Consider the following 13,108-nt stretch of genomic DNA (forward strand, 5'->3'; position numbering starts at 1 on the left):
TCTCCATCCCCACTAGATTAATAAAATCAAACTAAATTGATATAAATTAATTGTTCTATTTTGGTGCTAATGTTTTTGTACCACAGTCGTTTGACACCATTCGTTTTGGTGTCATTTGGTGCTGGTTGACCTTTGATGACCTCTTGAAACATTTATCAACATCCTTAAAATGATAAATTAGACCAAAAATACTTGGTGAGATGTTGTGTTTTTGCAGTGTCTTGCATCACTGGTAGTAAAACCACGTAAAAGTAATTTTTCAGCTACACATATTAGCTTGTTTTTATGTCAATAATTCTTGAATATTGATCTTAAAAATTACTGCCTGATTATTTCCCCTTTAACAGACATTGTTCCTGTGTTATATAATAATTTGCTTGTAAGATTTTGTGTTTTTACAATGTCAGTTCCTGTAAAACACTGTCCGTTGTGTTTCAGAAATTATCTTGTGTCTTTGGGATAGTTATGAAACCTTTTCACCAGTTTATTCTACTTCTTTTTCTTTTTTAAATCAGATAGGTTTATACCTTCTTTGTATTTTATGAAAACTTCAGCAAACATCTGACTGTAATCCTCCCTCTACTGCCCCCTGTAGGCTGCCGCCAGGACAGCATTTAATACTGGAACAGTTAGTATTGGAGAAATTACTAAAATTACTAAAATACTGTATGTAAGTAAAATTTACAAATAAACAGACAAAAAGTAAGTACTTAAAAGTAAAAGTACTTGTTTTGGTCTAGAACACGAGGCCAGTTTTTATCTGTTTGCTTCCAAATTATATCAATCAGTCCCTCCAGTTTCTTGAGAATTATTGTGGAAATTCATTCAAAATCAACAAATCCCTGCACTTTTCTTCACTAATAATTTGGAGTTTATTGCAGATTTTTCTCAAAAATTGTCAAAAACTTTCTTACTTGTCCTAAACAGCTGCCTCTATGGAGAGCCATATGCCTCAGCCTTAACTGACATCACAAATAAGCTCAAATATTGCAAATATTTCCAAATTAGTACCACAAACACACAGAAAAGTAAAACACAAAAAGTAACACAAAATCCTGACTGAAATATGTTCAATAATATCTAATTTTAAGAATTTATCGATATCTTAACAGTTTGTGAACAGGTTTTCTCAATACATTCTGGCCCTTTAAGAGCTCGATTTGGCCCAAAACGAAAATGAGTTTGACACCCCTGGTCTAGAATATCATTAAGTGAGCCTGTATGTGTATATTTTATTTAATAAATAAAGATTGCTCTGCCATTTTAAGGAACAATTCTGCAGATAATGAACATTTTTATTGTGTTTAGCTTAATCACAGAGACTGAATAGCAGAGTTAAATCAAAATAATAAACAGGAATGATTATGCTTTTGAATGTTTTTATTTACCACAAAGCAAAATCAAAGTGTTATTTTAACTGCAGTGAACACATTCAAGTGTAATTTATCTGCCTGAAAAAAGAGACATAAACAGATGAACAGGCACTGATCATGTCCCCTCAGTTTGCCACAGATAAAACATATTTTATAATCGACCTTGAAATGGGTCAGTTGTGAGCAAAGTTTAATTTTCTGACATCATTTTGAAAGCAGGGTCATTTTCTGAACCTTCATTCTGTAATCAGAACCGGACCGGGTGACGCACTGAGCATGCTCAGAAAGCCCAGCTGTGGCGCAGAACAGAGATCCTATTGTGTCCCACTGCTGCAGAGCCAGAGGTTAGGAGGAGTAAATACTGTGTCGCTGCAAATATAAACAACAATACGAGGAAAAGAGCCGGCTGGGCCGCAGATCTTTACTACGAGTCAAGCAGTAAAAGGATGAAGAGACACTTAAAATGATCAGGTTCTCTGGTTTTACTCTCTATTGATGAGTGAAATGAACTTTGTTCTTTTATTCTTTAAACTACAGACATCATGTCTCTGAAATTACAAGCAAAATTTTAGTATTAGACCAAAACTGACATAATTAAAATAATTTTACTTTTGATTATTGTCAGTTTTGGTCCTCCATACAAAAGTTTCTCTGTATGAAATCAAAAATAACTTTTTATTACTTTGGTTTTGGATTTCCCTTTTTGCTTTTCATTTCTATTTTGTGTAATATTGTTTAATTTAATCAGAAAACCTGGTTATGATTTGATCAAACCTCATCAGGATTAACATTTTTCTGTCTTAATCTACAGTAACATGAATTTTAAAGATTGTTTACCATTCAAATTATGTAAATTTGAGTTGGTTGATTAAAAAACAAAACATATAATTCTGGTTTAATAAATACTTGTTTCATAAACACTTGAAATCTAAACAAAAGCCAGAGAATTTTGCTATTATGAAATTTTATAGTTTTGATTGGCAGTATAAATATTTAATGGTTTAAATAAAAATATGATGCAGGTTTATGAGGTAGAATGTGTTTCCCATTATTAATACAAATAGCGTCTCAGCGCTCAGTAATAGAACAAACTATAATGTCCAAAATAAAAGTAAATAATAAATAATAGGTGTATTAGATCATTTCTGCAAGCAGCATGTTAAATATTGGATGTTAAATGTGATTTTCTCCATAATCCTGAGATGTAAAACATAAAAATCTAACGTTGGGGAGAGTAAAATCTATATTTATCTCATTTAATGAATAAAGTTATGAAAAAATCAAATAAATATTAATCAGAATGATTCTTCTTCTTCTTCTTCTTCTTCTTCTTCTTCTTCTTCTTCTTCTTCTTCTTCTTCTTCTTCTTCTTCTTCTTCTGCCCACTAGATGACGCTGTAGGTTTTTAAAGACATGCATTATAAATTACATTTATGCAAAGTGCTAATAAGTAATTCGGAGTTTTATGCGATCACAATTGTGTGTAATCCTCATAAAATAGTTAATAAACGTATATATTTAGAAAATAAATAATATTCAAACAAGAGGAAAAAGTTTCAGTTTCTACAAAATTATGTTGTAACGAGATTTATAAAGTAAATATATGTCATATGTTACTATTTAATAATAAAAATAAATAGCAAAACTTGCATGTAAATGTTATTTTTAGATGAAAACGGTACTTTTAGATGCTATTTTAAATTAATTACATTTATTTTTTTCTGTCTGATTTTTGTCCATTATCCAGCCGGTGGTGAATTGTTCTGGTTTCAGGGCGTGTGGAAAGTTGACCCGGTCCAAACAGAGTCACCCTCACTTCCTGCAGGTCTTTCCAGGTCCGTGGCGTGGAAACCTGTTCCAGGACCGTCCGCGGTGTTCCTGAGTGGGTGGGCGGGTTTTCTCCGCTCCTCTCTGGGGGCGGAGCGGCCGACTCCTCCCGGAGGGTCGGGCAGGCGGACGGGCGGGACGTCCTTCTCCCTCACACTTAGCAGACTTTACCGGAGCAAATAAGTTTGCAAAGTGCGACAAGAGTTTCTTCCTTAGAGGGAAAACTCCGGACAAACGCTCCTAACCTGCGGAAAGGAGGATCCAGACACAGACTCGACCCTGGTGAGTAGCAGCGTCGCAGCGAGAGGGGCAGAAAATTAACTTTTAACTCGGATTATGACAGATTATTAACCTGCTGCAGGCTGGAGAAAAGTGATGAAGCGGAACTTTCTCCACCTGTTGCTCCGAGCATCTAAACTCCTCCAAACCAGTCCAGCGTGTTCCCACTGAAACCAGTAGCCTGCAGCGAGACTCCCAGTTAAATAAGGCTCGGGTCTGCAGCTATTGTGTTGGGATTTTTTTTTAAGTAGTGTTTACTGTTGCTGCTGTACCCACACAACCTGACGCTCTGATTCACGTTACGTAACTTTTCCGTATTTTCCCACAGTGTAAATCTTGGCGTTGCTTCACTTTTTCTCCCTCCGCTCTGATCCGCGGTGACCTTTAGGGTGGAAATCACTTTGAGTTTCAGAAGATACTAGAAAAACATGGGGTGTGAAATGTTGAGTATCCCGTTTGGTGTGTTCTGTTTCCTTGTTGTGTTTTGGTCAAGATGACTTTTTCTCTTTCCATTCATCACTTTAAGGAGGCTGGATTATCATTTTGTCTCCACAGAGGTGCAAAGGTGAAACCGCTCAACCCAAAAAGCAGGAATAAATTAAGATATTTGCAGACATACCAGAGCCTGCAAAGGTCTTCATGCACTTTCCACGTACTTTAACTTTAATACAGACCAACAAAAAGTAGAGCAGAAATCTGAGGTTGAAGGAAAATGATTGTTCAGTTTTAAAACCTTCCAGATTTGAACAAAATCTAAAAGTTTCGCTATTATTCAACGCAGCTTCAAGTCATTTGGAAAAGTCTCTTGAGATTGAAAATTTGTGGACATAAATTTTCAAACCTTAAAAGGCAACTGGATTAAGGCCTGGCCTTTGACTAGACCATTCTGGACTTGATTCTAACCATCTCAGCGTAGCTCTGGTTTGATGTTTGTTTTGGTCTGACTGCAATAATCCATACAACTGGATATTTTTTGTGCTGAAATATAAAACAAATGCAGATACTCTGCATGACTATGTTTGCCACTGAGTTAATGAGCTGCAGCCCATCAGAGGAGCCTGGTTTACACTTTAAAAAAGCAATGTTTGTTTTTTCAAAAGGTTTTTCCGTCACTTCATGAGCGACGTTTCTTCCTCTTTTAGTTTTAGTTTTCTCCTTCATAACTTCGACTCTCACCTTTGCAGTATAACAACATATTTAGTGAAAAAGCACAAAAATGAGGGCACAGTACACAAATATTCACTCAAGTAAAAGCAGCAGTACTTCAACTTATTTTTACTGTAGTAAAAGTAAAAAGTAGAAGAAGAAATTACTCAAATAAGAGTAAAAAGTATTTTGGTAAAAAAAAACTGCTCAAAACATCAATCATTTAATATTTAAAAATTACATAATCAGACACAACAAAATATATAGAAATGTTTGTATTTTAAAGATCAAAATGAACATAATTAATATAGATATTAACAAAATCAAGGAAAAGAAACATTTTTCCAAATCAGTTTATTTTAATATAGATCTTATGAAACTAACAAGAGCCACAGTTTTGTGTCTGGTGATTTATTTTTTATTTTTAGTTAAAATGAACTTGTTCTTCATTCAGTGCGGTTACTCTCAGTGGGTCAAGTATCCAGAAATATTACTCAAGTAAAAGTAACACTTCATAATTAAATTACTCAAGTAAACACAAAAAGTACATAGTAGTAAAAATACTCCTAAAAGTTACTCAGTTCCTACCCAACTCCATATCTGAGTTGGTTGCACAGGATTTTATTAAAGGGTATTTGAGTAAAGGGACCAAAATACATATTCATGTCACACTTATTTCACATAAAATCCTAATGATTTAAATAATTTAGTGGTTTTTATGTGTCAAAATGTGGAAAAGTTCAGGTTACGGTTTCGTCTGTAGAGTGCAGGTCAGTGAAGGCAGCACCGCCGTGACTCAGTGATGTTTCTTCTTCTGGAGGACAAACACAACGAGAGGGAAATGTCTTGCACATTTAGCTGAACCTTTGCGTATCAAGCAGTGGTAACAGCAAACATGAACGGCTCCTTTGTGTCGCCTTAATCTGTCCTTGACTGCTGTCCTGCTCAGGACACCTTTTTCTTTCTCCTCGCTCCTGTTTTTTCTAAAGTGTTTGACGCAGAAATTTTCCAGCTAAGTGAAGCTAAAGTCACTCACTGGCTTATGGAGATGTAATGAAAATGAATCTTGGTTGTGTTGCGTGTTTTATGGCTGCTAACAGAAGAAAATTTACAGCTTTATGAGCTGAATGTCAGCCTGGAATGAAAAACATGAAGCGGTCTTATTTTCAGTGGGTGTGCCTCTTATAAAGGAATCTATCTCACGAAGCAGCAGGGTTGTGGTGTCCTTCCAGCTTCCGGCTTCACATTCAACATCTTTCTTTATTGGAAGCGCTCTGCCAGATAACATGACTGTGCTGAAATGATTTGGTTGATGGAGGAGACGGGACTCATTTGACATTTGATTAAACAAAACAACTCATGTCCATTTATATTACTGCGAAAACACAGACTCAAGGATTTCTGGTCTAGTTTCTAGTACAAATATCTTACTAAGGTTGGACAATACATCAATAACAATATATCGATGGATAACACGTCTGATGGCATATTACTGAACTCTGATCCAGAATTGCACTGCATTATGGGGGATATAGGCAGAGGAAAGACTTCACGTCACAAAAACACAAAACCTTACCAAGTATTTTTGGTCTAGTTTCTGGTACAAATATCTTAGTACACTTTAAATAAGACAAAACTAACTTATAAGTAACTCTTAAGCAAGAAATAAAAGCTTGTTTTATGCCAATAATTTATTAATATTGATAAAAATGTGTTAGCTATTACTAAATAATCGCTCTTTCATCAATATTGAGGAATTATTGACTTAAAGGAGCTTTTATTTCTTGCTGAAAAGTTAGTTTTTTTTAGTTTTTTTCTTATTTAAAGTATACTGACATATTTATACTAACAACTTGACCAAAAATATTCTGTAATCTTTGTGTTTTTGCAGTATAGGCGCTCAACTTCTAAGCTAAGAAAACTTGGTGGAATTAACTCACTCGCTCACTTTTTGGTTGCCTAGCAACTAACTCACTCACTCACTCTTATGTTGCCTAGCAACGCCCTGTTGAGTTTCTTGGCAGCAGCAGTTTAAAGTTTCACCACTGAGCCTCATAGCTGCTTAAAAATAAAAAACATTGTGCAGTGAAAAGGTCACGCCACCAGTTTGGCACCATCAAAGATATTTTAAGCACAAAAACTAATCAATAATTATCGATATGAAGCCGTTATATCATGATATATTTTTTTCAGCCATATTGTCCATCCCTAGTAAGATGAAATAAGACAAAACCATCTTAAAAGAAACTTTCCTGCAGGATATAGGAGCTTGTTTTAACTAAGTAATTCCTTAATTGTGATAGTAGAAATGGTATGTTTGAAGGAATTAAGTAATTATTAACTTAAAACAAATTCTTGTATCTTCCTTGAAAGTTACTTGCAAGTCAAATTTGTCAAATTTGTTTTATTTAAAGTGTATCAAGACATTTGCACTAGAAATTAGACCATCAGTACTTGGTAGCGTTTTGTATTTTTGCAGTGTTTCCAGCTCAGATCGGTATTTAGAGCACATTTTGTCCGGCCGTCCTCCTCCTCCATAAGCCTGCTTCTTCTACTGCATCACTTCCGAGTTGTTTTGTCCTGATTTATCTCCTGCTGATGCTCCATATCCTGCCTTGGCCTTTGTTCTCGGCCTTATCAGCGTCCTTCCTCTGGGCTCATCTCGTTCTGTCCTCACATTGTAACATCAGGTAGAACGGGCCGCTGACAGCAGGGCAAACAGGAATCTGCTCAAGCCCCAATGTCTGCTGAAACACATGGTGCCTCTAATGGTTTCCCAGGGAAAGTAAGCTTGAGCTGCTTACTTTGATATTTGTAAACAGTAGTATTTTTGTTGCCAGCTGAGCTGCTTTTTCCCCCTCCACCATCTGACTGCAAATCTGTCAGGAAACAAGTGTTAATTTTGAATGTTGAGCTTTCAACATTTTTTTGCTGTTTTTGTTTCCTTGCACCACTATTTTACTTTTCTACTTTGGCTCCTTAAAGTGTGTAAAATGGACGTTTGTGGTGCAGTGGGGAGAAAAGTCGTTTTGCAGTCCAAAAGTTGAGTTTGATTCCAGCTTGAAAGACTTAAAAACAGGGATTATGATGAATCATTTCAAAATGTAAAGTCACATTTTGACCTGAAAAACAAGTTTGTGGAAGACAAAGATAAAGGTGCAGTTTGCACACCCATAAAATAAATGCTTTGTTTTATTTAATTTCACCATAATGTCTTTAATTTCACCATAATGTCTTTAAAAAATACACCGATAAATAAGGTGCAGTTTTCCTGACCTCTGTCTCTTTGCATATTTTGGTTGAAGCCACAGCTTTCAGAAAATTACATAACCATTCACAAATGCGTGAGTCAGAAAAAAGGAGAAAAATGCACAACAATAATCATCCATAATTACCAGGAAGCAACTAAATCCTGACTTCAGTAACTGAGATTCAACTTTCTGTGGTGGAAGTTGATCAGCATCCCATCCACTTCTTGTATTTTCAATATTCTCCAAATCTATCAGATTGTGGGAAAATGTTTTGTCCACAACCCTCTTTAGGTGATTCTACACATTTTCTGACAAACTTGGAGATCTGGACTCTCCAGTTCAAAACTGTCATTTCTTTTGTTTCTTTTGAGATGTGCTTGGACTCCATGAGATCCAGATTATTTCACTCATAACAAGACAATTTCCCATGTTATAAGTAAAATAAAAGAAACTTTTTCATCAATAGTAAATAATTACTGACTTAAAACAAGCTTCTATATCTTGAAACTTATGAATAAGTTAATTTTGTCTTATTTCAAGTATACCATGATATTTGCTCTGGAAACTGTTGTCGAACAGACATTGGAGATAAATAATAAAAATAACAATCCTGTTAATACCGACAGTTTTCTTAAACATCAGGATTATTATTATTATTATTATTGTGACAACGATGAACTAAAATCTTACCATGATAAGAAATGTATCACGATAAACGATACGATAAATTCCCATCCGTAATTTGAGGTATTTCAGTACTGAGAGGTGTGAACTGAAGAAGACTGAATGCTGAAACTAAATCAGATGCTTCATCAAAGTCAGATAAAGATTTAGAAACTTTTGAAACAGTTTCATATAGTCTCAGAAACATTTCAACAGGGGTGTGCACACAAACGCCCTCAGTGCTGTAGAAATCTGGGCTTATACTCTAACATAGCTGACTCATTTTTAAGTGTTATTTCTCAGACACGGATCAGTTTTTATTATAACACGCAGGTGTGTGGTAATAATTGTTGTGTGTAACTGACCTGCGTCACGTCTTCAGGGCGGTTGTGGGTTCAGAGAGGTTTACCTGCAACAGAGGGAGATTTTTGTCTCCTGAATCATTTAACCTTAACTGGAAAGTCTCACCGAAAACGTCTCCTTGAAGATGGAAAAACAAACATCTAAGAATGCAAAACAATGCAAGAGAATGAAAGTGGAAGAGATAAGGTGTTTGAATTATGCAGGCTGATCTCTGACTAATCCAGCCGGTCTGATTCTTTGCTCTCATAGGTGGGCCACCTGATCCAGGGAGAGGGATTTATTTTCCTTCTACATTCCTGATGGAGTCCTACAGAGCGACTGGCATTCCTAACAGCGGGTCGCAGCGCGGATACACGCAGCCATCCCGTCATTCCAGGGCCAGTAGTAATGGAGCTGGCTCTTATGGCCTCAGTATTCGTGTCCAGGGTATAGATGGACACCCCTACGTGGTGCTGAACAACCAGGACAGCGGTCACCACCCTGACAGCAACGGCTACCCGGACACAGAAGGCTCTTTTATTGAGAATTACCAGGAGTATGATTTCAGAAGGAATAAGGAAGCTGGATCCAGCGACCCCTTCATGGAGTACAGGACAAGGCATAACTCCGGGCCTCAGAATGGGCTTCCTGAACCTCAGGCAAAGAAACCGTCCACGCTTCTGAACTTTCAGAGGCACCCCGAGCTCCTGCAGCCCTACGATCCCCGGACCAACTCCCTAAACCTCAAAGGCTTCCACAGCCTCCCGTCCAGGCCTGAGCCTCAAGCCGACACCAGGATAGAATACCAGAACCCCTATCCCAAATCTGAAGTACAAAAAGACCTGAAACCCTCCCGTTTCAGGTCATCAAGCCTTGATCGTCTCCTTGACCGCACACAGCAGGAGAACAGGCAGCCTCCTCAAACGGACCTCAACACCCCCAAAACGAAGTCTCCGTCATTACCTCCAGCCCAGGTGCCTCAGCATCAAAGCAAAGCACCGGCCCAGCCATCCCAGCCGATCCAGCCGGCTCAGCCTCAGATTAAACCATACCTCACCAGTCTGAATCCATCTCAGCCCAAGCCGACCTCTAAAACTCCCCCAGTACCGGCAGCGCACCCTCAGCCGCCCCCTGTGTCCAGTCCACCAAGCGACCAGAGGAAAGCGTCTCCTACTTCCACTCGTAGCGCCAACTCCAGTCTGGAGCGCACCCACCACGACCCTGACGTCCTTCCCCTACGCCGGACCGACTCCGGCGAGCCCGTTCAGTCCTCCTCCCGGTCCCGCCACTCCTCCATATCGTCCACCAGTAAGTCGCTGATAGACGAGCAGATGGAGGCTCTTTACACGGACGCCATAAACCGCCACGAGAATCGCCGCTACATCCCCTTCCAGCCCGGTTCAGGCAGAGACATAGACACAGGGTCCATCCCTGCCGTTGATGAGCTAATTGATAAGTTTGATGGCAAAGATGGCGGAAATCAGCGAAGGGGCAGGGCGGGGCGCAGAAACAGGATCAACCCGGAGGACAGGAAGCGGTCGCGCAGCGCGGACAGCGCCTTTGGGTCGAGGTCTGACTCCAGCTTCATGGACGAGTTCGGTCCATCCCGAGGCACGTCAAAGGAGCACGTCCTACGGCCGTCGCAGCTGCGGCTGCAGAGGACGGCGAGCGGTCAGGACCCCTGGTCTACGGCTGTGGACGGGCCTTCATCCCAGGCCACTAGTGCCCCAGGATCCCCCCAGAGCTCAGTCTCCAAATACATTGGCTCCCTACGGGGTTGCACAAAGCTGCAGTCACGCCCCGCCATACCGCCCTTCAAGAGCAGTGAAGAAACTCCTTCTGTCAGAAAAGTCTCAACAACGTCCCTGTCCAAACTCCCGCCCACCGCTGACAGCAAGACCAGCACCGGGGCAGACGTCCAGGTGAAACTCCACAACCCTACATGTAACGGCACATTAGGATGAGAAATTTTAATTCTAAATTTCTGCCAAAAAATCTCAGAAATTTTATAGAAAAGAACCCAGAAAATTCTGAGTTTGAAAAGTTGAAAATTTGCTAAAAAAAAACCTAAAAAATCCAAAAAAAAAAAGAAATTTTTTGAGTTTCAAATAAAATATTTTCGACTTTCCAAACTCTGAAAATTCCCAAAAGTCAAAAAATGTTGACTTTTGAAACTGAAAAATTTCAAAGTTGTTTTTTTTTCGCAAAAATTTCAGAGATTAAGCTCAATATTTCAGTTTTTTTTCCTAGCAAATTTTCAACTTTTCAAACTACATTTCCATGTTTCTACTTGAGATTATTTGGTGAAATTTGGTAAGAATGTACTCATCCCTTCCTGCAATGGCCCTAATATGCCGCTCCTATAATAACACACATGTGGTTTAACTTATTTAACTCTGACCTCATGGGTTTCATTAAGCTGCTCTTGTCTTTCCCTCCACATCCAGGCCACGCCTGATCTCCTGAAAGGTCAGCAGGAGCTTTCACAACAAACACACGAGGAGACAGCCAAACAGATTTTGTTCAGCTACCTCAAAGAAGGGTGAGTTTACTAGACTTAACTTTTAGCATTTATGTTCATAAAAAGTCACCTGATGTAACCAACATATTTTGAATGATTGGTAAGTAGTTATAGTGTGAATATGCTAATTTCTCTCTCCCATTGTGATCATTATGAATTGAAGGATTTGTTTAGATGCAAATCATCATCTGGCACAGATTTCTCTTTAATAAAATGCTTGAATGGGACCTATTATACAAAACAAACACTTCACACATTTTTATACGTTCTCTTGGATCTCATCTGCTTCTAAAAACCGCCTCAGGGCTTTAAGTTAATGTTTTTTGGCATCTTGAAATCAAGCTGTTTCACAAACTTCCAGATTAAGTCACATTCCAGGGGCACTGCGCTGTTACCTAGCAACCCCCAGCAAAGCCCAGCCCCGTTACCTAGCAACCAAGCGAAACTCCAACACATTTGGGCAGCTGGTTTTACTGCTGCTTTGAAAGACAAGTAATATTTCCATTCAGATGATAGGGTTAAATAACACTATTTTAAAACTGCACTAGCTAAGCTGTGCTTAGCGGTGGCTACAGCTAGCTGGGCCTGCTAATCTGCTAGCATCTGCTTGGTAGACAAGAATAAGTGCTTACTCCAAAATTTAATATGTCAGAATCACAATAGCACTTATCAGTAGAAAGTTAAACAATATAACAGCTGCAATAACCAATGTGCAACATTATTTTTGCCACAGTAGGAATAAATGTTGCTTTTATGTGTTAGTTTAGTCGTGAACTTTATTACTTTATGAAAACATTTGTTACTTTTTGATCAAGTATTGACTGGAATAGTGAAGTTGAGAATCAAAAAATAGTTTTTACTGAAGCACAAAACTGAAGTGGACACAGCAACATTGCGGAGAAGGGAGTACAAGACGGGAATGTTAGTCTGGCATGTCAACAATGCTAGCGTGTGCTGTTTAATGAATATCTAACCAGCTGATCCTATCTGTGTTGAAATCCAAATAATTTTTTCCCCGGCGCCTGAAAAAGGAAAAAAAAAAAAAACAAGAGAAACTTTTCTCAGCATTCCCTGCTGCCCTTGCAGCTTTTGTTCTTTGTTTGACGCATGCTTGACTGACGGCCCAAAGGCAGCCAGAGGAAATTGAATTATAACATTTCTGACACAACCAAGAAGCCAGTCTTGAGTTTTCTATCAAAAATCACAAACATGTGGAGTATTTTAACCTGACTCTGACATTTGTACAGTAAAATAGCTTTTGGAAAGACTTGTTGCATTTCTGTGCAATACAGTTCCTCCATTCGCTGCAGGCTTTGAATATTGCAGAAAGCTCAGGAAACTGCTTGGGTGTGTCGGAGCGCAGGTCAGCAGTCGCAGGACAAAGGGAAGGAAAGGAAACACAGATGTAAGTTCAGGCGCTGAAACTGAGCTACATTCCCCAGGCTCCGAAGACAAACACCCACCAACAGGGGTTATAGCGCTCTAATGAAAATCATCTGTCAGAGCAGAGAGCAGAGGATGGTGATGGGGGATTTGGGTTTTCTCTTTCACATTTTAATAACAAAAAGATTGATTGTTGCTGTCGGTTGGAGTTACGAAACTTTGGTTTTGCTGAGCCAAAAGCTGGATGATTAAATGTTCCTCGGAGTCAAGAAAACTCCCACATTTTTGTTTTTTCGTGGCAAAACTCTACAAAATCTTTAAAC

The 13,108-nt window shown here is 38.7% G+C and overlaps 1 protein-coding gene across 2 annotated transcripts in view; it reads left to right on the plus strand.

Annotated features, from left to right (window-relative positions):
- Nucleotides 1-3,366: 3,366 nt before the first annotated feature.
- Nucleotides 3,367-13,108, plus strand: part of cgnl1 (cingulin-like 1) — a 34,254-nt gene continuing 24,512 nt past the window's right edge. For both annotated transcript variants that reach the window (XM_016662202.1, XM_016662203.1), the window contains exons 1-3: nt 3,367-3,482; nt 9,152-10,803; nt 11,329-11,423. In XM_016662202.1, coding sequence (XP_016517688.1) covers nt 9,202-10,803; nt 11,329-11,423 — 1,697 coding nt within the window. In that variant the 5' untranslated portion in view covers nt 3,367-3,482; nt 9,152-9,201. The remainder of the gene's footprint in view (nt 3,483-9,151; nt 10,804-11,328; nt 11,424-13,108) is intronic.

This window comes from Poecilia formosa, unplaced genomic scaffold (assembly GCF_000485575.1).
Source record: "Poecilia formosa unplaced genomic scaffold, Poecilia_formosa-5.1.2 Scaffold363, whole genome shotgun sequence".
In the NCBI taxonomy this organism is placed as follows: Eukaryota; Metazoa; Chordata; class Actinopteri; order Cyprinodontiformes; family Poeciliidae; genus Poecilia; species Poecilia formosa.